Source organism: Anser cygnoides, chromosome 4 (genome assembly GCF_040182565.1).
Source record: "Anser cygnoides isolate HZ-2024a breed goose chromosome 4, Taihu_goose_T2T_genome, whole genome shotgun sequence".
Taxonomy (NCBI): Eukaryota; Metazoa; Chordata; class Aves; order Anseriformes; family Anatidae; genus Anser; species Anser cygnoides.
In genome coordinates this window covers 46,335,866-46,362,178 of record NC_089876.1, presented here as the reverse complement: position 1 = coordinate 46,362,178, position 26,313 = coordinate 46,335,866, and the positions used below count along the sequence as shown (strand labels likewise).

The 26,313-nt window shown below is 34.2% G+C and overlaps 1 protein-coding gene across 4 annotated transcripts in view; it reads left to right on the top strand.

Annotated features, from left to right (window-relative positions):
* The window catches only part of LRBA (LPS responsive beige-like anchor protein), a 397,410-nt gene that overhangs the window by 359,769 nt on the left and 11,328 nt on the right, over positions 1–26,313 (top strand). For all 4 annotated transcript variants that reach the window (XM_066996727.1, XM_066996728.1, XM_066996726.1 and 1 more), the window contains 4 exons: positions 252–314; positions 3,623–3,778; positions 8,433–8,600; positions 25,814–25,915. In XM_066996727.1, the coding sequence (XP_066852828.1) occupies positions 252–314; positions 3,623–3,778; positions 8,433–8,600; positions 25,814–25,915 (489 nt within the window). The remainder of the gene's footprint in view (positions 1–251; positions 315–3,622; positions 3,779–8,432; positions 8,601–25,813; positions 25,916–26,313) is intronic.

Sequence of the window (26,313 nt, the reverse complement as noted above, 5' to 3'; positions counted from 1 at the left end):
TAAAGCATCTGCTAGAGCTTATGGCTCAGGACCGGAGCTGCTGCTGATGGCATACATTCAGAATAGCACTAATCTAAAATAAATGTTTAATAAGCAGCCTGTGAAAGCACCTGGATTTTTTTTTTTTAATGGTGCAGAAGAATCTTGGATGGTTAAAAAAAAAAATGGACATAATTTTGATGTACAAAATGTATGTGGCATCACATATTAAAAAAATGCAGAGTTTTAAAATCTTCTTTCCTGAATTCCAGCTCATCAAGGTGCTGTACAAGACCAGCCTTACCAGCTGCCAGTGGAAATCGATCCTCTCATAGGTCTGTCACTTCCTTCTCTCTTTGCGATTCATTAAGCTCTGTATGGTGGCCCTGAAGTGTAGATTACGGTTGTTTTTCACTTGCTGGTTGCTGGGAATGGAATTTTCCTGATAAACCATTTGCATGCAAATTGGAATGCAATGAGCTGTGGCTATGCTGGTATTTCATCAACTCCCCCTCGTTGGTTTGCCTAATTTGAACAGGCCTAGGACGCGTGTCAGTGAAAATTAATATGGATGCTGTAATAATGTGTGATTGAGAATGTGCATGAAGTACTGTCAGGATAATATTGGATCTTTTCATCACTCAGACTTGTTGATGAGCAGGAGCGAGGCACGTTATGATGAATTGGTGCACTGGTAATGTGATGGAGCTCCTTTGCTGAGGAAATTTTCATAATAACAGTGGGGTTCTTAACTGCACCGTGTTGTGAAAAATAAAACCATGGTGCCAGGGTTTCATCATTAAAGGAGATCAATCCTTTCTTCATAGACCTGCTGTTCAGGCAGAGGGGATTAATGTGTAATTGCAAAGCGGTTTCAAAGTTGAAATATATTGCCCACTCAGTTTTAGTATTGAGATATTAGTATTCATTTTTCAAGGGTATTGCATCTTTTGATCACCATCACTAGTTAAATTTGTGTATGTTTTTCTTTTATTAAAAAGGGGTGGAGGAATGTCTAACTTCTATTTAATGACTCAGTGTAATAGATTCAATTCATGACTTTTTATTATAGAGGTTTATTAGTTTATATAGAGCTGATTTTTCTATTAGCATGGTTAGAGTTTGGTCAGTTCTTTCATAGCAGCCCCATACTTTCGGGAGTGTATCCTTGACTGTAACTTGGGAGCATGTAGCCTGGCAAATGGAGCCTTCAACGTGATCAACACCCGAAAAGTCTTTACAACCTAGCTCCCAAATATAAACAATTGCACAACAGTTCACAGGAGAAAAAAAAGAGATTTTTTCTTTTTTTCCCCCCAATTATATTACAGTACAAACTTAGCTCTGTTTTTTAAACTGTTAATGGTAATTTAAGTGAAAAAGAACTAAAGCAAACAAATATAAAAGCATGGAACAGAACAAAAATGAACTTCTTTAGATAGGGTGGAATGAGAGTTTTGTCAGCCAGTGAGAATTAATTTCAAAAACAAGTATACACATCAGTAGGAACTGCATAGTATTGGTCTATAGATATAGACTGTTGCTGTGTAGCCATTTTGCTAGATAAGCTCTATGATAATTAAGTCAGGAACACTCTGGGCATATTAAACCATTTTACAGAGCTGATAAAATTGAAATGTTTTCCAAAAATTTTTTGAAATCAATTCCCTCTGAATAATGGAGTAATTATAATTTATAATGAGTAAAACATGTGCTGTAACTCTGTTTTCCTTCTTGAAATAGATTTCATCCAAAAAAATGTTTAGAGCAGGAAATGTGTATTCTTCTTTAAAGCCTGCAATCAAATAGATCTTAACAACAAATATCACAGTAAAAAAATCCAAACCAGACAACAAATCACACTGAGCCTGATGATTTTTCTACCCTTTGTGAAGAACGAATTTCTTATTATCATTTGCATTTTTCACAATTTTCAAGATTAAAATACCATTTTTAGGCATATCTTTACTTTAAAATATACTTTTCTTTGGTGTAAACACCTTTAAAATTAACATTCTGGGTTCTGAAAAATGTTTTAAATTCTCTTCATACAATAGATCTCAAGTCAGCCTTGTGATTACAGTGGACATAGTTTAAAAGGTTTAAAGGTTTCTTTGTCACTGTTAAGTAGCATCATTGGGTACAAGCAAGTAATTATGTAGATAATATTAAAGGTTCTTAATTGTGGCTAGACACATTTACCTAGAAATGGCACCTAAGAGGACTACAAAATTACACTTTTATGGTTATAGCAGGAATCTTGTTGCTGTCTTAGTCATAAGGAGGAATTCATGCTTTCCTAATTTTCCAGTTGCACAGGAAGATATAAAACAGTAACGTCTGAAATGATGTAGATTATAGACCTCTTTTTTTAGGTGGAAAGTCTTCAAAGTCTTAACTATACTGAATACATTGATCTGAACGTTTCTTTGGTTTCATTTGCCATTATTTTGTCACAGTAATAAAGAGCGCTTCACTGTGCTTTTATTAAGCACTGTTGTTGCTCTTTAAGTGGTCCCTGCAGTGATCAATGCCGTGTTAAGTGTTACCTGCACAGCAAGTAACAGTACCTTACAGAATTATTTGCTACCAAGATGGACAACACAGTATCAACATTTTATACATAATGAAAGCATAAATAAGTTAAGGTTTTGATAGAGAGTAAATGGAATAAGCGCAAAGCTTAGGGGATGGTTAGCCTCTGAAAATAGAAAGAAGATTAAGAACAAATTGTCGAGAAGAACACTGGACCAGTACAGAGACAGGGCCCACAGTCCACCTGGAATGGAAGTGATCATGCTTCGAGCAGTTGGCAGACAAACCCAGGCTAAGGAGAACTTACTTACCTGGGATGGGGGCCAGGTTCCCTCAAAAACAAAGCATATTAAAAGTTCTCCTTACAGAGTAGGATTTTCATGGTACATACCTATTGGGACCTATATAAACATACATAAATGCGTCAATTAATAAGACAAAATATAATACAAAAATATGTTCCTTTATTACTGTCTATTCTGTTGGTTCACAATACAAGATTACATGGAAAAAAACAAAAAACACAGCAGGTGACCAAAGTAGGATAAATATTATTTCTCAGCTCTAAAGCAGGTTGTGGATATGAGCTCATTAATTTTTGTGCAGTGCTCAAAATGTGTGAAGTGCTCTGTAAGAGCCTGGTAGTAATATTTGTTGCTGTTATTCTTTTTAAATTACAATGCTTGCAATGAAACACTACTTGTATACAGTTTTAAAATCATAAGTCTGTTCTTTGCTGCATTGGAGCCACTATATAGCACTGTACATACACATTTTTAATTTCCTATGCTAGAAATTTTGGGGTGGGAAGCTTATTACATTTTTATATATTTTTCATTTTTGGAGTCTTTCATTTATATTTGTCAGTTACATTTTATTTAAAGAAAGGATTTCCTCTATTTTAGAATATATAGTACTAGGAATTATCATTGTTCCCAGAAGTGTAATTAGTATTTTATAGTAAAAACAGAAAGAAAATATCCCTGCCACAAAAACAAGTAACAGCAGTAAGAAATAGTTTCGGTGTGAGCATAAAGATTCTAAAATGTGCTTTTGTTCTTTGTACGTGGATGCTGAAATTTCTTGATTTCTGTGTCTTTCTGTTCAGCCAGCAATACAGGTATGCACAGAAGGCAAATCACTGACCTTTTAGACCAAAGCATTCAGGTACATTCCCAGTGTTTTGTCATCACCTCTGATAATCGTTACATCTTGGTCTGTGGCTTCTGGGACAAGAGTTTCCGAGTTTATTCTACTGATTCAGGTAATGTATTTTTAAAATATGGGAATAGCCTGAATGATTTTCTGTTCATCATCATCCTGCTGTTTCAAATAAAGAAAGAATGGGGAGGGTGAGAGGGGGTGGGAGGAGAGAGTAGAGTGTGTTTATTCACCTACTGATAAATATTTGTCAGATCTTTTCTTTCTGCCTCTACTGTGTATTGTATACCATCGTGTTTTTTGTTGTTGTTGTTTGTTTGTTTTTGTTTTTTTGAATGATGGCAGACATAAGACAAGGAGCTCTTATTTAGCCATAGCATCACACTTCAAATCCATATGACTGTGTGAGAGGCGTGCCTGCTGTTACACTGTAGTTTCACAAGTAAATGCCTCTAATGGGTTTTTGTGAAGGTTGGTGTATGAGGAGAATTAACTGTACTTAAAGCACTTACTTGAATTTAACTCTGGTTGGCTTTAAGCACCAGAGATTTTCTTTAAGGAAATACAGGCAAGCATCACAGAACAAGTACAAACCCTTCTACCTTAAGTTCGAAAATGAAGTCTTGAAATCTGGCAAAGGAATACTCATGAAAACCTTTGAAAGCTATGGTATACTAGAAAAATTGATCTGGAGCTACTGAATTCTTTTGTATAACATAAGCTGATCAAAGTAATGGGTAGCAGTAAAATTAGTCTGTCAACCGGCATGTATCCAAACAGTTGAAGTCACACATGTATCATGCTAAATAGAAAAGAATCCTTGAGTGAAAGAGCTGCGGGAATTTAAATGCTATGGAGCCCCCAGAAAAAAATAAATATGATTTTTTCCCTTTCATTATCTTATAATGGGAATAGCGACCTCACTGCAAGGTACTTCTTTGGGATTAATGACCCGGTGTGGTTAATATGTGTGTGTGTGTGTGCCATCAAGCTTTCCAATAAGTTATTAATCTGCAGGGAATATCCTACGTGTTTGTCATCATTTCTTAAATACATTAGTTAATGGAGTTTTTCACACTTGGCAAACCAAAATATTTTACAAAACAGGATGGTCTTTTATGCAAATCTGTTAAGACTAAATCTCATGGCATATTTTAGCAGTACAGCATATCTGTCATTTTTGCACTCTTAAAACCTTAAGTATAAATGAGAAGTTCCATTTCCTTTATGTTGACTGGCTACAATTCATTATACAGACATCTGGTTAGACCTGTTTTAGTTTAATTTTCTCACTGATGAAAATAAATTTTTGTGAAACCTGTGAATTTAAAGATCTCCAGAAAATTTAGTTAACTACAATAAATAGTGTATATCCTTGATTTATATGAACAGATAGCTTTCTTTTGATGTTGGAGGATTTATTTTATCTTATATCTATGGAAGGAAGCTATATTATTTCACCTGTATCAGTCTTAACTATGCATACTTCATTAAGTTATGCCCTCTGTGTGTAAGTCAGATATGCTAGGCACCTTGATACTAGCATAACTAATTATGATATAAAGCAAAGCACAGTTGTCAAAAAGGTTGCAAAAAAGTTGTCTTTTGTGTGTCTCCTGTTTGTCTATATAGCAACTCTAGCTCTAGCTTAAATCACGTAAATTCAGTTGTAGTTTATTTTGCTTGGAATTAAAATGAGAATAGAGCAGTGAAATGCTTACTCTGAAATCAGCAGAACAGCAAGGGAGAAAGGTGATATGATCAGTAAAACATATTAGCAAGTTATCACAAGAGTTGAATTTAATTATATTTTAGCTCTTACAGGAAAAGAGGACCTTTCTCCTATTAGATTTTGGGGGGGTTGTTTTTAGCAGGAAATACTTTTAACATAAATCATGGGTTCTCAGCACAGCTAGCACAGCAGAAGCACAATAAAACCTTCCTCCAGCAGTGCTAATGATTTCTAGACAGCTTTTGAGATTCAGTAGTGCAGAGACTTGAGTCTTATTTTTATTTTAATTATTTGTAGCACAGCTGTCAAATAAAACATTAACTAGAAAATTTGTTCTGTCAAAAAGGGATATCTGAGTGAGTATGGTAATGTTTGATATTACTGTATAGAGAGGACAACTCATATTAAAGGAAAGAAATAAGAAAGTTGAGGAACTCTTACGAGATTAATGATTTTTTTTTTTACTAATATGAAGAAGAAAACAAACAAAAGTGTATTTCTTACTTTGATAATTTTGATGGAATTGACTGAACCTTGGCTCCATGATAACAAAGTAAAACTAGCAAGTACAACTACATGAACAACTGTCAAACAAATAGCCTTGAAAAATGTTTGTTTTCAAGAACAGAACCTATAAACATAGAGTATAATTGAAAGAGAAATCTCTATAACTCAGCAATGTTTATAACATAAACTTGTGTTCTAAGAGCATAAATCACCTCAGGTATTTGAATACCTAAGGGTATATAACTGAAAAATATGTCATATAGCTAAATTACTTTCAAATCTAAACCAGGTAATTGCCAACTTGAATTTTCAAGGAAAAACATACACTTTTTAAGATGTTCTTGTGTGTTGCCAAAAGGAGGTTATGTTGCCTGCGAGTGTTTCATTGCTCCCTTCTCAGCTCTGAAGTTCAGTAATTTCTTCTGACCAAATCTGTTGACTGGTCAGCATGTGAGACACTCAAGTGACTCGTTGGCCCAAAGCAAAGCCTTGTTATACAGAGGTGACTGCTATAGAGTGCTGTTATAGACTTACAGAGGTTAGTGATAGAAAGACCTACTTGATCCCTCTCCTTAGAGACAGAAGGTAGATCTGTACTGTAGGTATGCCTTCATGGGTTTTGTCCCTTCCAGTCTGAACATGCTCATGAGATAATACCTCATTTCACAATTTCTCTTGGAGAATTCTACTTAACTTCCGAGTTTAGCCAGTGTTTCATTTTAAATCCTATGTATAAGTTTCCTTTAAATTAAATTTCCTTTAAATTATATCATGCTATTCTGTTTTCTCTTCATGTACCAATGTAAATAATCCTCCTTTTGGAAGATACTCATACCTATCTCTTGCTTTTGCTGGTTTTCTCCACTTTAATGCAATTAACTTTTTGATCTTCTGTTATAAATCAGGCTATTGACATCCTTGTTCTCACTTAGGTCTTTTGTTACTATTCATTATTAAGTGTTATGTAGTTATTAGTTATGAATACAATGCCCTTGTAGTGTGTAGAAAGAGCTATGAATGCTTCCCACTACCTATACTATATGATTGACCAGCTTTTGTTAATTCATGAACCACAAGATGTTATTGAGACATGCCTAATTTGAGTCCCAACACTAATTTGTGTTGCTACTTGTCACATTACTAGTTATTATTTTTAAACACTTTTCAGAGCATTTTAATTCAAGTACAGTAGTACTGAAATCCTCCCCCCCCTTCCTCCCCCCCCTTTTTTTTTCATATATCATTGATTCTGCCAAAGCAGGATTTCTTTTATCCCTTCTGTTCTTCCGAATTCTTTACTAAGTTCAGAACACAAATGGATGCATGGTCATTAAGGCTGAGAAAACCCATGTTACTTGTTAGTGGCATCACATTCCCTTTTGTCATTGGATGCAGAATTTGGCCTAGCCCAAGTTACCTCAATGGGCCAAGCAGGCTCATACGAAGCATGTGTGGGTGTATCTTTTGTCCTTTCCCAACAAGATCTGCAATTGTCAGGCTTCAGCATATCCAGTGAGACGGATTTTAGTGCTCACACTCTCATTTCATAGAACCATAAACGCTGCTGACAGATCCAGAAACCAGTGAGGCCCCTGAAGTGTTTGCTGTGTAGGAGCCAGTCTCTGGCAAGTGATCTCTTTGTCTTCAGCCAGATTGCTGAAGACGGAGCTTTCCCCACCTGTTTGTTCTCCCTCTGGCAGGGTGGTCTGGCAGAGATCTCCAATGTCGACCTTACACATGTTCACCCTTCCACATGCAAATCCGCTTTACATGAGCATCCAAATTTACGTTTTTATCTGAAAATATTGTCCAGTTTAGTTAACGTTAAAGAGTAATTGTGATGTTCATGTGTATGTAGACTCCTGAAGGACACATTTTTAACTGCCTGAGATTTCCTTTCCTTTTAACATTATATGTGCCTGACAAGGGCCAACATGTTTGTCCTATATGAATAGATAAGTGTCGTTATCTTTTTTTTTTTCTGCATTTGTCTTCAGAGATTTTGTGGATGTTACAGAATTTTTTAAAAGGGAAGGATGTTGGTTGAAATAAGTGTAAATTTTTTTAACTGAATCTCTTTTTTTTTCTGTTTAAGGATATGTTCAATAGCTGAATATGCTATAATTTGTAGGCAATTCTCATACTACCAATTTCTTATGGATCCTAAATGTTCTGTAGCATCTTCTGCTTCCATTTCCCACATCATCATCATATTTGTATTTTTCCTGTCATTTTCTTGTAAACTTAACTTAAAGAAAAACCATGGCATGATCGGCCTTTGAATTAAATATGATCTTTATGGACTGAAGCCTTTTTTTTTTTTACAGCTTGTATATAGACTAATGCACTTTTAAAATGTTTCCATCAAGTTATGAAAAAGAGTACTACTATCCACTATAGTTTTTCTTTGAACCTATTTTTATACACAAAATATTTCTAAAACATTTTGTGATGTATATAATGTGCCTGGCAAAGCATTCAAGTGTCCTTTTAAAACAATGGATTTTATTTGTTTCAGGGAGACTGATACAAGTAATATTTGGCCACTGGGATGTTGTAACCTGTCTTGCTCGTTCTGAATCCTATATTGGAGGAAATTGTTATATTCTGTCAGGATCACGTGATGCAACACTGCTGCTTTGGTACTGGAATGGCAAAACTAACATCATTGGTGATAATCCAAGAGGTAAGCAAAACCTGTTTTATAAGGAAGTTGTCTGAAAATGACTTGGATGAACATCTTGTGAAACAAAGTTTTAGGAAACGCTGATGTCAAAATACAGTGTTTCCTTTTTGTAGTTGTGGTCAGTTCTAGTTTAAAAAGTTGAGTATAAACAGTGCTTGTTTTGCAGCATGAGTAGAAATTTTTAAAGTTAAGCGATGCTGAACATTACAAATACATTCTTGGTCTTGTGACTCATTCAAATGGGGAGGAGTGGCTCTGGGAGGGAGAGAAAGGAACTAGTGTAATTCCTTTTCAATCTGGATAGATCTTTTTCTCTCCACGTGATGATTTCATGACAGACCTGCATTTGGATTGTTTAAAACAAACAAACAAATGATACATCACTCCAATGCAGACTGTATTCTATGCAACTGTAATCTGATGCTCATAGGTTCTCATAGTGGTATCTCAGCTATCAATAGAGCTATGCAAATACTGCATTTTAACTTAGACCGTGGTCATTGTAATGAGATGTGTAATGGCCTGAGCTGGATATTTAGGTGAAAGAAGGGGAGGCACATGGGAAGGATTAAAGAAACAGGCAAAAACTTATTTCACACTTTGGTAGAGCGCTACGAGCCTAATCCTTGCTGTCATGTACTAGGCATTTTAATTGGTTCCAGTGCAAGCAACTAGGCTCAAACCATATAATCAAACTAATAAGTCAGAGTAATGCTGCTTCCACCTAATTCAGTTTAAATCGCTCCTCAACCAAATTCACTTCACACTTCCCAAAGATTTTGATCTCTTCCATCTTCCTCCATTTCCCAAGGAATCTCAAGTCTTTTTACTTAAGGAAATTCAGTCTTTTAACTCATCATTTCCTGTGGAAAATAATGAAACTACATGACTGTTCAATGTAACTGTGCCTGCATTATATACTAGACAAGGTAGAAAGTGATCTTGTAATTATGCCAGTTTTACTCCTTACAAAAAATAATTTCTGATTCCCAAAACAAAGAAGAAGGCAGACATATAGCTTGAGAAAAATCCTGAAAGAGACAGTTCACAGCTCACAGAGTTCAGGCTTTTTAGATGGTTGGTGAGAACTTACCTGTGAGAGTAGAGGGGGACATCATGGCCAAATAATGGTTCTGTTCTCCTTGTTCAGCCAAAAAGAAAATGGCCTGAATAGAAAGGGGTGAGAAGCAGTATATTCTGTCTTTCTTCAGAAGAGTGTTTTCTGCCATTCACTCAGTCTTCTCTGACTGGTAAGAACTTACCTTCTGTCTGCAAAAGACAAAATGGACATCTGGAGAACAAGAAGTACTGTTACATCTGGCATATACTGCAGTTACAACTAGCTTATGATTTCATATAATGTCAACAATATCCAGCATCCTCCAAGTTATTCAGTTTGGTAGTGTGTTTCATGCTCAGTCTATTACCCAACTGGATTTATTTGAATTTGGGAAAAGAAAAGAAAAAGAGAGGGAGATGGTTCAATTGACACTGCATCCTGTGAACTAGTCTGAAGAAGCACAATTGTTTAATATTGGAACGAATCTCTGACTAACATGTAAATTGTTTGATGTTCGTTGTGCATTTGAGAACTATTCAAAAATTGCACAAGATTTCTGAATGACAAGGTTCTGGTCATGAAATTGCAGGAACTTCAGGCAGAGTATGTAAGCAATCTATCAGAATTATTCCTCCAACAGTCTGATTCAAGGGATGGGACCTTTTGAACAGGGCTAGCATAATTTTATGAGCATTGTTAAATAAATATGGCGTTGGTTGAGGAACAAAATCTCTGCACATACTTTATATGTATGTATTTTGCAATCTGTCAATTTAAAGAAAATGCAAACTTTGCACTATTTTTGCAGAGCTTGTAAACCTGAAAACTCCCAAAAGTCTGTGAAAGGAACTTAAGACCTTGACAGATTAGTCAAATAAGCTTGTAAATCCTAAAGGGAAAGGCTGTCCTTTTGAGAAGAAAACTCGAGATACTCCTAGATGAAGGAGTGAACATCTGTAGGTGTCTCCTTACACTGTTTTCAAGGCTTGCAAGAACAGCCCATCTTCACAATTTCTAGGCCTGTCCTGAGAAGTTCTTGTTGAGTACTTGCCACAGCATTTGAGACTTGCCTCTTTTGTGAACAAGGCTTTGAGGCTATGGGCTCCTTTATGACCTTGGCAGATCACATGCTGAGATTTTGTAGCTGGTAGTGTACGACTAGAGTAGGTCTGTATGTTTTGTTTTAATCCATTGACCATCTTCTCTAATGCAAATGTCTACGATACTAAAATTTTGCAGTTTTCAAAGTTAATCAAACTTTATGCTAGATTATTTTAACTACTGATGATTCTCTTTGTTTGTAATTCCTAGTCCTACTAAACTTGCACTTTAAGGGAGATACAATGGTTCCTATGAATAGTATTTTTTTATTTTTTATTTTTGGGATGTAGCATGCATGCCTGGAAAGCTTTGTAATGAATTGGAATCTCATGGCACTATACATTGGCCTAGAAGTGTATAGCAAAAGACAGTTTCTGCTTCAAAGAGATGGTAATCTGGGGATTTAATTTTTCCCAGAAATAGCTTTCTATAGGCGTCTCTGTTCAATCAAAATCAAATAATTTTTTTTTGAAAACGCAAATAAAAAGAGCTGTTTCTGCTTAGTTCTGATTTTGTCAGAAATGAAAGCACCAGTAGATTTGTTGGGATTTGAGCTCCGTTACTGCAACTGTATCTTTGATCCACTTGTGGGATACTATTTAACTTGTCTGATGTTGTTTCTTTGTGTTTCAAGCTTATGATTTTTTTTTACCTTGATGTATATTTTATTCATGCTTTAAATGATCTTTATTCATTGTAATTTTAGATACTCTCAGAGTTGATACTTTCATATTTTTTCTTTATTCAATTATCTCTAATTTCTATCTTAAAAATGACTTCACGGCAACAGGCATCTAAATAGCCATGATTGTAGCCAAATCATGAAGCTAGAGAGGTTTGAGCAAAATAATCTAAACCAGGAACATTTCTTTCCTTCTTTCATAGTTCCTGGTGCCTCTGATATATATCAGTCAGCAGACCAGTATGACCAAGTTACCCTAAATATTATCCCATTGGGCACCCACTAGTACAACCAGTTACATTTTATTTCAGTGCCTTTATCTGGGTTCATTACTTTAGGAAGCACTGAGCTCTTGATCTCTGGCTGCATGTATTCGTGTTTTAGAATGTTACTTAACTCAAGCTGACAAGCCAGGTGGGCTATGCCATACGTGATAAATAAGTGTTTTGTTTTATATTCTTTATCAAGGACAATTTTCTGGCCAACTGGACTGTATGGAAAATTCTTTACATTTTTGGTTTAACAGAAGAAATATGTTACTGAAATAGTCATTATTTACATTCTTTAATTTTTAACTTTTAAGCTGACCTCTTAAAGAAATGATACGCAGTCTCACCGTCTGCTTACTTTATATACCTCTCGATTGCATTGATCAATTTAAGCCAAATTTGATGAATTTAAATATCAAAGATACAAATTCCTACATGGGACACATCTGCTGGAAACTATTTTTATTCTTCACCAAACAGCTTGATTACATTTAGGTTAAGTCCTTTTTTCCTTCTTCTCAAATTAAAACCTGAAATTCAAAAAATACTCCACCATGCTCTTTGATCAAATGTAGGGTTTATTCTTTCTAAATAAATTGTTTTGGAAAATGTGGAAACATGGCAGTACTTCACTTCGGTGCACAGGCATTTTCTGTTGCAGAAATGTTTTTGTGGACAATTTCTGACCAAGCCTAGAAATAATTAAGAACAGAGCAAAGTATCTGAAATAGTTGTATCCTTTAGAAAAGCCCTGAGCCATGTTAAGTTCACATTAATTAGCATAATTTACTGTGGAGATGTGAAGTCACTTTGGATAGCATAAGGGCCTTTTATATTTCTCTGCTTGGCATGCGGCTGGCTTTGGGAGGTGGGGGAGGCAGGAGGGAGAGGATGCAAACCCTCCCCTTAGTACCCCTTGAAGCCCATGTGTGATCTCTGTCACAAGGTTGGCTTTTGCATATGTAGAGACTCAGATCTAATAGCACAGTACCACTTGGGGACGTGACATAATGTTTCAGGACTCATAACATTCCCGAATAAGGTGGTATTATGTGCAGAGGGTACTCAGAGAGGGCGGTGCACTTGCAGAAGCATGCGAGGTTTTGCACTTGGCCAGCCTAGTGCAATGGGATGGAGGGGAAGCGAGAAGTGGGGGGTGGCAGGGAGGGAAAAAGATGAGAGAATTCATTTGCATACAAATGGTCTGCATCACTTTCAGATCCTACTCTCTCTTTGAAGCTCAAGTGGCAACTCAGTGTTTGGACATTTCCTAGGTTGAGGGATTGCATTTTACTTTGTAATGACTGATACATAGGAAGCAGAGCTGACAGGAACTTTGGTCACTGTTTCCCCAGAGAAAGCTTTGGGAAAACTACATCAAAACCATTCTTGAGTGATGTTTGTCAACCTGCTAGTAAAAACTTTGGCAGATGTGTTTTGGGGCTTTACAGGCCCCAAACCCCTATCATTAGAAATCTTTTCCCAGTGTTCAGACTACTGTCCAGGTTCTTTTTGTTTGGTTGGTTGGTTTGTTTTATTTTATTTTGTTTCAGTTGAATTCTGTCACATATATTTATTCTTTGTGTAGAAAACAGATTCATTCTTTCTGTGCAACAACAACTTATTTGGATTACTATGACCCACAAATCTTTTCTTCCAGACTTAACTAACCCATTTTTTTCTGGCTTTTGCCATAAATCATGTTCCTCTAAACCTCTGATTCTTTTTTGTTGTTGTTGTTCCTCTTCTCTTCAATTGTCTGTCTTTCTCAAAGTAGACATTGCAGTTGAAGCCCTTCTAGTAATAAGTAGAAAAGAGTCAGTTTTCCACAGCACTACTTCTCACATCCGTGTGGGGTACCTGTTTGTTTCAAAACAGCACAACTGTTAATTCTTTAAAAGTTAATTCTTGTTTGAAGTGTTTGAGCCAATGTAAGTTTCAGTCTTCTCTGAAGAATCCCTAGCTACTCTTCCTCTGTGCAGTTTGACTGTGGAATCTTGTTTTTACCCTTCCCAAATTATATATATTTTTAGACAGTTTCTCTGATTTCTTAAATGCATTCAGAATTCTCATGTTGTCCTTGCAGCAACTCATGTCTGCAGATGTAATTTGCAGTCTTATTCTATGAAATCGGTCATTAATGAAAATGTTAAACATTGCACAGCCCAGGAATATTCATTGATATATTTACCATTTTGACAATGAATAGCTTTTGGAATACAACTTTCCAATTGGCCTATAGTACCATCTTCTAAACATGTGCTTCTCTATTTTCCATATGAAATTGCTCATGTGAAACTGCCAGAATCCTTACTAAAGTCAAAATACGTGGCATCTCCCTGAACACAAATCCGATTACTTGCCATTGCAGGAAAAAAAAATAGCTTAGACATGATTTTTTCATGACAAATCCAAATCAGCTGTTACTCTTCTCCTTGTTTTCCTCGAGGAAATTGTGTGTGTTTATATATATAAATGTTCTGCCAGTATTTTTATTTTTCTAATTGAATTAAGCAGACAACTGTCTAATTTCTCACTTCTTCCTTTGCCTATTTCTTAAACAACACAATATATATATATATATTATTTTTTTTAACTCTTCTTTTTTCTTTTTTTCAGAACCTTGCCCAGTCTCCCAGGTACAACTCTGGGATTATTTAGTTTCATTTTCAAGATATCCTCATATCACTATAATCAGGCCAATTGAGTTCCAAACATTTACCTCATTTTAGGTATTCTCTGAAATGAGACAACAGTTCTCATTGCTGCTTTTACTTATGTTCGTTGTCTGACTGCAGCTCGCCTTCTCATTGAAGACTTTTATTGAGATACTTTGAAATGCCTGACATCATCTATTGATATTGCTTGCTTGCTGTTTACTGAATAATGGACCAACTTCTCATGAACATCCTAACATTCTTTTTGTGTTTACAGACTGACTGTTACTCCTGATGTCATTGCTAGTTGTACCTCATCTTTCCTTGGCTATCCCATTTTTGTCCTTGCTTGCTCGTACCGTATCTCTTAGAACAGTACACCTATTTTGATCTTTCTGCCTGACTTTTTCTTGGAGGACTTTTTTTCCTTTTCACTGGAGAACTTTCAGTTATGCCAGCTGGTGTCTTGTCTGTCTTACCCTTCTTTTACATTAGAGAAGTTCTTGCTAGTATCCATTTTATCTTTATCTTTGTTTTTTTTCTGTAGACTTACTTCCCATGAGATCTTACAGAGCAATGCTCTGTATATGTTGAAACTTTTCTTACCAAAATACTTTAAAAATTATCTTGTTGCCCTTGTTTTTTCACTTATAAAGCATCTTGAATGTTCTCGTATCTTTTTGTGTAAGCTCCTTTCACCATCAAGTTTTTGATCTGTTTTGCTTTATTTGTTATAATCTTATCTAGAAGGTCATCTCTAGTAATGTCTTATAAGTTAAAAATTGTCACCAAAAAAATTGCTACAGAGAATTTCTTGTAATACTTTACCAACAAATGTCTTACTAGCTGGAATATCCCATTTCCTCCGGCCTTCTTAGTGATTCCTCACCTCTGCACACTAGGTAGAGACCAATCAGAATAGTGAACGTCAATCTATCAATCAAATGTTTTCAAAGGTGTTTTTTTCGTTGCAATTGTCTTCTTTGGCTGCACTTTCTTGGTGTGCAGTGGTAAATTTAATAATCTTCATTTTGTTTATGCTTATCAGATGGTAAGCATTTTCACAGCTGAGGTGAAGATAAAAGTGCTTTTCTGTTATTCTTGCACTATATCCATAGACTATGATGCGACTATTCTGTTGCTTTTAAAATTTCTACAGATTTGTTCATAATTATTTTAAAAACCAAAAATATATTTAATATAGAAATCTGTTTTGCCTAAAGATATTAAGGGTTAACCAATAAAAGTATCCGGTACTAATGAAATATAGAGACTCAGTGTATAACTGTATTACTACCACTAATACTAATGTGATCTCTTCTGAGTTATTGCATTGATCTTCCACACATATGTGAATAAAACAAATTATATTACCTCTTTTATGTTAGCCCATAAAACTAGAAAATGTTACTCTCTGTATGTACCACATTTGCATCATGAGGATTGTGGTGGTGCTTTCATTGCGTAGTTTTATATTTTTAGAGGATATTATATTCAGGTTTTCTGAAGTGTGTTAGAGAAATTAAATGCTTTTAGTAGTGTAGCTGTGTAGCAGGGCACATGTGGGATTGTAAGCATGTGATTTCATATTTAAAAAGAATTACTGGATTTAACAGAGATTTAATTGAGAGGATTCATTGAACACTTTTACTGTTGTTAACATGTAGCATATCTTCCTTAAATATAGATTTTAAAAATACATAATCTTTTCAATTCATAAAATACAGAATCTCCCAAAGGACTCAACATTTAATCACCAGTTTCCTGTCTTGCCAAAGAACAGTCTAGCTACTCTCTAAGCTACTTCTGAAAGAACCTTTTTTTTTTTTACAGATGCTTTTTTTGAAATGCTAAATCAGCATTTCAATTTCTGAAAGACTAGTTTTCAATTAACATGATTATTAAATGAAAGCTATGGTTTGGAGACTAAAGAATTCATTAGCTTAAATTGTATTAGTTATAGCAAAAGGAAAAAAACGGTATTTCAACTGCTATATACATTTTTCATTTTGAAAATTCAAACTTTTAATAAATGCTTGATAATTATTTTTTCTTGTGAACCATGCAGGTGATTTGAATTTTGAAAATATGTCTTGAAGGGCATTGATAATTATTTTTTCTTGTGAACAATGCAGGTGATTTAAATTTTGAAAATATGTCTTGAAGGGCATCTCTGCATTGGTTGATATAGGAGTAATGTCATAGATAATAATTTCTGTGTACTCAGACACACTAATCCTATAAACCTGAATGCTATGAAGATTTACATATGTGCTTGCCTTTGCATACAGTGAAAAGTCACACAGATTGCAAGTAGTTCTGCCTGATGTTAACTCGGTAGCAAAAAAAACTCTTTACCTCCTTCCCCATCCTTATCCTCATCTTGAATTACACCTACATTTTGGTTCCCAAGTTTCTCCATCATACAGACCTTTGTTTTCAGTTTCAAAACCCATGTTAATAGAGAAGGTATTCCAAATTTTAAATAATGTTTATAGCATAAATATTTATTTAGAATTTAACTATTATTTCCTAAACAAAAACATTTTGGGAAGTAGTTTACATAACATTGTCTTTTCTTAAAAAAAAAAAAAAAAAGTATTTGGGAAGTAGTTGTAAAAATTATACCTGTCAATTTTCCCTTTTGCATGTATCCTGCTAGCTAGTTTGGTTTCAAAATGTCCTTAAATCTATAATTGCATTAGTTATAAATGAAAATTCTTCTATTAATATTGTTAATTTCTGTCAAACAGTGGTTCACTGTAATAGCTAAAAATCTGCAGAGCCTTCAAACATTAAAATATGCTTGGAACTGCGGCGGCTAGTAAGTCTATCAATGCCATTCACTGCAGTCAGTCTGTTAAGAAAAGAGAGTTGCTCTATGATAGTACAGCACTGAGAGTTTAAAAACAGTCTGCATGTGCTCATTTCTGTGTTCAACAGCACATTTACTTTTTGACCCATATGCATTATATTATTTTGTGTGTCCTCCTTCATAAAAATGCAGTAAATACTTCAATAATATTTTAACATTATTTAACTGCGGACATAACAAATATTCTTTGTTTCTCAAAAATGGCTGGACAAAGTCGCTTAATATTGTATGTAAAGCAAGAATCCTATAGCACCATCTGCTGGCATTGTGTTGAAAGCTGATCTTGGGACTGATTCTCTCCAAAGCACTGCCTAGTAAAATGTTTAAAATATATGGATTTTGACATATTTGGTGTAAAAAACATTTGGATTTCATTGTTAGTATATTTTTTCACCTTTTTATTAGCATTGTAATAAGAAAATACAATGTGAACTTAAGGTTAATGTATGTACTGAAATAGAAACATATCAGAAGTATTTTGTTAAGCGTGGCTATAAAAAAGAAAGGAAATACTTTTTTTTTTTTTTTAACTAGAATTTCAGCAAGTACAATGTTAACTTTTTCTATGCTTACAAGGTAAATTCAGTAAAACTTATTTCATAGGGAAGACCCACAAGGTATATAAAAATATCTGAAGTATGTTTTGAAAAGGGTAACAACCACTAAATATTCTACCAAACATTTGTTGTGCTGTTTGATGTTAGTTATGAAAGCCCCATGAAAGCTTAGTGGACAGAGGCCCTGATGCTCCAATTGGACCTGCAATTTCCCTGTGTCTTCACAGGGCACTGTTGTAGCCAGTGCAGCAAGCACCGGGACTATCAGCATGAACCTAGAACAGAGCCTTAAATTATACAGCTACAAAAGGCCACTGTCATTTTTTTTTAAACTGTAACACATTGACACCTCAAAGAGATTGAGGCCTCATTCTTCCACATAGTCTATAAATCACATATAATTGATGGTTCTAGCCTCCAAATATTTAAACTGGAAAAAGAAGAGTTTTAACAGGTGGATGAATTGTGATATGTCTGGGAAGTTGCAGTAATACTGTATAAGCAATCTAATTGTGTATTTATATAATGCCAAGAAAGTAATTTTATAGATAGATATGAGGGCAAGGTCTTCATCAAGCAGAAATTGCAATTGCACTCTGTGATGGTTCAGCAAACCATTTTAACAGTTGTATGATTTGGTTCTGATGAATATGTAAATTTGTGTGCTGTAAATATTTATTTGTTCTGGCTAAAAGCATACCCTACACTATGTACAGCATCTGTATTATCCTTGTTTTCAACTGGAAAGGGAGAATGTGTTTCAAGATTTGACAATCAGAGTAAGTAATTGCAAATGATATAGTAAAGCAAGTTTTGAGGCACAATCCAGGCACAAGTGAAGGCAGTATGTATTCTGAGACTTGAAACAGAGGAAGAGTTTTGATGCTGCTTTTTTGGCAGTATCCAGCTTCAGGTGTCACTAAAACTATATGCATGAAATTCTCCAGAAGGATAAGGATATTTAGTGCTTCATGATGTAATGCAGACCTTCACGTTCCAGGAAAAACAATGCTATATTTACAACTTGTAACTAATAGTTGATGTGGTAAAAGGAATTATATTCATATGGTAAATGAATACAACCTTAATGTGCACCATATGCATAGTGGTGGGATGATGTACTAATAATATATCACATTTATTTACCTTGTTTGGTTTGGTTGCTGGGAAATATGAGCATTCAATTCTAAGTCTATACCAAATAAGAGAAAGCAGAGTAATGCAGAAGTAATAATTTATAGTCTAGGATATAATATTTTAGAATCTTCATGACCAACTTAAATGTTGTAGAAAAAAAAAAAAAAAAGTATGGTCAGTACAATAATTCTGACTCGGACCAGAAATTAATTTGTAAGGGTTTCTGGGACTAATGTCTTTTAATGCTATCATCACACAAGTAAGGATTACTCCGCTGAGTAATACTGTAGGTAATTAGGATTATGGCCTGCTTCATTGAAAAACTATCTGTTTTGAAATAAATAATTTTAAAAAGACAACTAATGTATGTCTGCTCTGAACCTAGTGTTTTCAGTATTCCTAGTTAGATCAATATGAAAAGGTGGTAGGGATCTATGTAGTTCAGTACACAAACAGTGCATTGGTTTCAAATCAACTTTAAGAAAGCAATCTAATATCTTAAGCACAGACTTTTATACATGCTGTTATGGAACAGTATTATTTTGAAATGATACACTTTTCTTCTTTCAAACAAAAATTATTTTGATATATTTCAGTAGCAAAAATGAAATCATTGATAACTGCTCAACTGAATTGAATTCTCATACGAAGCCTTTAATCTCAAATTATTTTTCATCAAAGTTTGAAATACTGTATACATTTCAAACTAGCAGTCAGTTTCAGCATATGGTGAGATATCTTTTCTCTTACAACTATTCTGCAGTAGGCACTATTTCACTGTAAAATAGTTGCTTATTTTTTCCTCCTTATCTGTTTTATTTTGTTTAATTTCTTTTCTATTCTATTCTATTCTATTCTATTCTATTCTATTCTATTCTATTCTATTCTATTCTATTCTATTCTATTCTATTCTATTCTATTCTATTCTATTCTATTCTATTCTATTCTATTCTATTCTATTCTATTCTTCTAGTTTATTGGACTCAGTAGGTAATCAAATAGTTATAAATATAAACCACACGATATAAACATGAAGAAAAACAGATTTTTAAGGATGAACAAACAAATAAAAAAAAGCCCCTTCATAAAGCTGTTTTAGAGCATTCTCAAACAAAAATGACAGTATTTTAAAACTTCAAAGCTGATATTTAAGTAGCAGTTTATGAAGTTGGGATTGTGCAAATATTAAAATATTAGTGTAGACTGACCCTGAATATTCACCTGCAGATACTTTCAGGGGGCTTCGAAAAGGTCTGTATGGAGCTGGGGGTGCTGCTGAATGACTTCCAGCAGATGAATCCCTAGGAAGAGTGAACTGGTTACAGAAAGCTTTGTTTTGCACACAGTGTAGGAATGGAGAGGCTGGGGATTACTGACTTTTTGAAATCTGAATTGGTGTATTCAATTCACAAAGGCCTTTTAGATAATTTTCTTCACTATGTTTATTTTGCAGACATAGTGAACCTGTTCTCTTGATAAAATGTGTGTGAAGACTTCTCATATTAGTACTGAATAAGTATTAGTAACTTTTGTACAATATGACAATATATACAGTAAGCCTTCCCTGTGTTATATTCACTGAAACGAATTCTACAAGATAAACTTAACATTTTTCTCTTTACTGAACAACACTATAGCATAGGGTTTATACTTTTTATGACTTTGGATTCAATATCAGGATAGAATGATATGTTATTCAAATATATCGTTCCTTTCATCAGGAAATGTATGGTTGAGAATGATTTTTTGCAAAAACAAAACTTGCATCTAGGCATAAGGTTGTATTTTTTGTTGTAAAAAGTTTGAACGGATGGGAAGGAGTTAGAGAAAAAAATTGAAGGAATGAGAGGAAATGCTGATGGAATGTCATGAGGAACAGGAAAACAGTAAAGCTCCCATATAATATGAAAAAAAAAAAAAGTTAAAAATCCAAATCGCAAAGGAAAGATTTGAAACTGAAGTTTTAGGAATACTTGAAAAATAGTGTCAGATATTTCCAAAATATTTGAAATATTCATAAATATTTTAAATATTCAGAAATATCACTTTAGTAAGATCTCACATCCATCAAAAAGCTAGCCTTTCTGTAGCAGTGAAATGTTTTTTAACCAGTTGGTTGTTATTTAGGTGTTTACTGTGTGTGACTTATAAATAGTTTTAATACAGAGAGTTCTATAATATTTGATAGTCATCACTGATGTAATTTGATAGTATAATTACTGATGTAATTAAACTCTGAAACTCACAATATAATTAACACAGAAGCCTAGCAGCAAAGTAGTTTTCTTGATTTCCTTACGTTTAACTGAAAGCACTTGTGTCCAAATGTCATATATTCTGTAAGTACATTTTTACTTCTCAAATCTATTTCAAACCTTTTGTTTTCCTCAATTTTTGTCATGAAACAATTTCCAAAAATGCAGTATTTATAAAATGCCTTTTGAAGTCTCTTCTTTCATATGTAATTTGGTTTGATTGACATATCCTACTGAGAAAGTATTCAATCATTTGTTTTAGCAAGAAGTAGGTAAAAAGGTAGTTTGGTTAACTGAAGCTTCATTTAATTAGGATTTTATATTGACATAAAATCACTTAATTAATTTGCCATTTGAAAGTGCCCTACAGCCTCTACAATCATGGGATAATAATTTAGAAATTACTGTTTGGCTGTCTGTGACTTATCATAATTAACTGTCTTCTCAGCATTAAACATAAAAAAGAGCATAGTCAAATATTTTATATTTTATTGTATAGCATAATACTATCTCACCAAAAACAGTAGGAGAAGTATCTCGTGTATTTTATTGTGAGATAAGTTTTTTGGTCAACCTCTAGTTTGATCTACCTTTCTTTCTTTCTTTCTTTCTTCCTTCCTTTCTTTCTTTCTTTCTTTCTTTCTTTCTTTCTTTCTTTCTTTCTGGAAACGTTTTTCTTTGGATGAGTTACTATATTTGGCTCAGCTCTTACAGTTTAGTACTGAACACATAGAAAGTTGTCTTTGTAAGAATCTGCTGAAGGATTTAAAATGTCATGAATCAGTTTTCTTTTGTAGCATCACCAAAGCTGAAAAAATAGTGGAAAAATACCCAGCAAAACAAAACAATTTCTTGTTGCTCAGTAATGCATTTTTGCTTCTGGATGTCATTAAACTAGAAGAAAGTTTTGATTTTGCTATAATCCCACTGTTCCTCTTTAAACATAGTTTGTAAATGCTTAACTTTTTTTTTTTTTTTTACACTGAAATATCACTATAAGCTGACATGATATCATATGATGTTCTTTTATCTTCTGAAGCTTGAGTTTTATGACTTAAAATGTACTTTAATCACTTAAGGAAGAGTGGTTTTCTATGGGAAAACAGCTTTGCAGAAATTATTTATTGAAATGTAGGAGAGTCCTTTTGAAATAATTTGAATGGTTACTGTAAAGGTAAAGTATTCTGTCCATTACTGGGAAATAACTTTATGTGTACTTCCTATGACTTAAATAAATCATTGATGACATTTGCTGCAATGCGAATGTGGCATTAAGATTCTTGCAGCATTCAACTGCAAGTAGCAATTCAGCAACGGTATAGATTAAGGATATTATTATATACTATGCTGAGAAAAGCACATCTGTAAAACTGTTGTGTCTTGGTTATTAGTGCTAGGATTTGAACTATCTTTAATCTCATTTGACTTGTTCATCTTCCTTAAGGATCTCCATAAAGATGCACTGAGTATTCTTTTCAGTCCTTAGTTAGGGTTTGCATCACTGGTCGTAAACCTGCTTAACGGACAAAGACTCTTTTCCCTTTGAAGTCACTTCCCCAGCTTTTCAAAAGGTCTGCAAGCTGGTTCCCTAAAACAATTTAGAAAAGTTTGAAGTGGTGCCCCTTAAACCAGCAACAAAATAAAATTTTCTCTTTGCATTATTGAAAACCATGACAATCTTCTGAAGCAATAACAGTTTAAAAGCTTTTAAAGAAATCTGTTCTGCTCTACAACCAGCTTTTAAGTTGACCCCATTATTTGGAAAATCAGAGGCTTGGAAACCCCTAAATACTTAACATTCTTATCAAAGGAGTCAGCCTGACTTTTCACAGGACTCCTGTTTTACAGTATTATTCAGGTCCTAATTTCTTTAAAGATATTGTTGAGATTTCTTGTATTTCTGTTTTATATTAAAGTATTTCTTAAATGTAGTTCAGTAAACAGCTGATATAATTTATGAAATGTTGATCCTGCCACCTTAGATTTGTACTCTTTTATGTTTGAAGCCAAGTCCAAATTCTAAAAAGACTGAGGGTGTTACTTATTAACTTTACTTTTCTGTGGACTGTGATAAATATATATGCTCGATTTCTACTTTTTAAAAATCTTATCTCCTACATTTTATGCTTATTTTTACTGACAGCCTAACACAGGTAAAGCCTACAGTAATGAAGTTGCTGTAAGCAATAAGTTTACTGGAAGGATTTTGTTCATCTGCACCTCCTAACATTTCATTCAGGCATTGCTTCTAACAAGTCCTTCAAACTCCAACATCTTATATTCATTACCTCCACTACAAAATTGTACATTTAAAACTTCTCTGATATCAAAAGTTTTAAAACAAGAATTTTTCATTAACATATGTAGTATATAATTAGATTAATTCCTTGCTGATTGGTGCAAGTATGTGTTAAATGCAATTTCTGAATGCAAAATGAAGTAAAACACAGAATGCTAACATTGTGCTAATGTAGGTAGCTCAAGTAAAAGAAACTACACTAACAGAAGGTTTAAATGCGTAAAGCTCCCTCCTGTCTTAGGACAACAGGGAGAAAGAACTCAGTTAAAGAAGTTGAATTGTTACAGTAATGGCTATTATTACATTTTTTCCCCAAAAGCTGCAAATTTGTGGATTGTCTACTCAGTGTTTTTTTATGAATCTTCTAGGGTGCCTGTCTCATGTTTAGGTGAGGAAAGTTCAATAAAGAAAACTTTCTCAAAAAGGTTTGTGCGCATTTGTAGAATCAGTCACCTGAGCAGTACCTAGAGGTCATTAAGTTTACCCTTATGCTTCTAATTTGTTGGGAGTTTTTCCTTTGCTTCTGAACTGTCTGCCATACTTCCTGGGTTTGAGTGTGTTTTGCAAAACATTATATGAAACAAAAGCAATAGCTTTTAATGATTATTTATTAAGAGATTAGGGACATTTAAGTGAGTTGCTCCAAAGCATTTTCAGACTTACAATGCTGATAACATACATATATGTGTGTGTGTATTCATATACTATTTAGCGTGCATATATATATCTAAGAAGAAACAGATTTATTTACTTTTCAAAAGTTTGTATTTTAGATATAAATTATAAAAGTGACTGGAGAATAAATAAGATTTAGAAAGGTCAAAATCCTTGATTTGGTACTTGGTCATAGATTATGACCTTTTCTAAAAAGCAATTTGAATGTGGCAGCTGCATGGACACTCTGGGAATTGTTGCAAATGGTCTGACTAACAATGTAAACTACTGAGAATAGCTGAGGCTTTATATATGCATGCCCAAATCTATGCTGCTTTCCACAGATCTCTCTCACTGTACACAAGCAGTCTGAATAGCTACCTGTTTTAATATTTTGCATAATTTCCGAGACACAGAACCACTATTTCTAGTACTGCTAAAGCTCTACATGGACAAATTAATGACATTGTGCTCTTTTTATCTTTTCAGAAGTTATAACCTCAAATATAATTTGAGTGTTCCTGAGTCAGTAACAAATGGAGTCAGTTGGCGCTATTATTTCTCTCTGCCTTTGCAAAACCATCACCTGTTCTTGAAATAATTTAAAAAAAAAAAAAAAAAGTTTGATTTTACTACTACCTCACTGTCTTTTTGGCATCTCACAGAAGTCATATCATCATTTATTGTGAAGTGAAAGTATTTCTTGCAGCTTAAATACTGGTCTAATCCTTTTTGAAACTACATGACAACATTGCCAAAGATACATTCTTTTAAGTTTGTATGCTTCATGAAATCCTATGAATAAAATAATTATACAGTAATACAAGAATAACATGTGCTTTCTGTGAAATGCTAGCATTCTAAATGAAGGTGGTGCAGACAGTGACCTGTGAGTGAAAGTATAAAATTATTTAAAGAGCTTTATAGCATTTCCTTACCCTTTTTGTGTCTTTGTATTCTGGAGAATACAAAATTTTATTCATTCAAATCTGCCATTTATACAATTTCTTTTTCCTTCTGGAATCAGTGTATGTTTGATTACAAAGAGAATCTTGGAAAAAGAGTTTTGTGTGCTTGTTCTTGTTGCAGGGAACTATCTAATAGGACCAGTGGTAATCGGAAATTCATACTGATTGTGTTCCAAGCCCCACATTTTACAAGGAACTCAGACATCAGGCTGAAGTTTCAACACTGTTGCTAGATTAAAATAAAACTGCCCAGTGCATGTTTTTCTTCATCTTGGGGCATTTTAGGTGCCTCATCTCAATACTTGTCGTAGTGATGCCTGTCTTTACTTATTAGTGCTATAAGAAGATTTTGTAATTGAATTAGGTCTCTTTCTCCACAACAAAGGTAGAGGAGGAGATGGAGGGCGGGAAGGGAAAATGCAAGTATGTGTGCTCCAACTTGTGCTGTTTTTTACTCCACACCTGACTTTCATATGAATGTGCATTAGTAAAAGCAGAAGCTGAGCTCCTGTAGCGTATTTCTGCCATACTACATAGATATGAGTACAAAACAAGCAAATGCGAACAGCGGCATAGAAGTGATTTGTAGGGAACGTGAACTCCACGGACAAGGAAACTGAAGATGCTTCAGTGATTGGAAGTGGTGATTTTGGAAACAGATTGTAACCAAGGATCGCTTTTATTGTCTTTTCATTGAAGGTGATATTGCAACTCCTCGAGCTATTTTGACAGGACACGACTATGAGATCACCTGTGCTACCATTTGTGCTGAACTTGGTTTGGTAATAAGTGGTTCAAAAGGTAAGGAAGCTGTTGTCATTTCTTCCTGTTCATAAAGCTGTAGTCCTAATGCAAAAAGGAATATAGTCTAAAGTGACAGAATTTATTAACTTTACAGTGGTTTTATTTTTAACCTTGTTTACAGAAGGTTATTTTTAACCTTGCTACAGAATTCAAATGAATTTGAAACCTCTTTTTAAACATAGTAAAACTGAGTGGTTTTTTTTCAGACATCTACAAGAAGAGGCAACCACATCAGTTTCCCTGTTCTAGTGTACTGATTATAATTTCTTTTTGTTTGCTTATCCAGTGTAATTGCGTATAGCATACAGTTGGATCTAGCTCTTGACTGCCAGGAAGGTGAAAAATGTATTACTGCTGTTGACTTTCTTTTCCTTACGGATAACTTCTCATAAAGG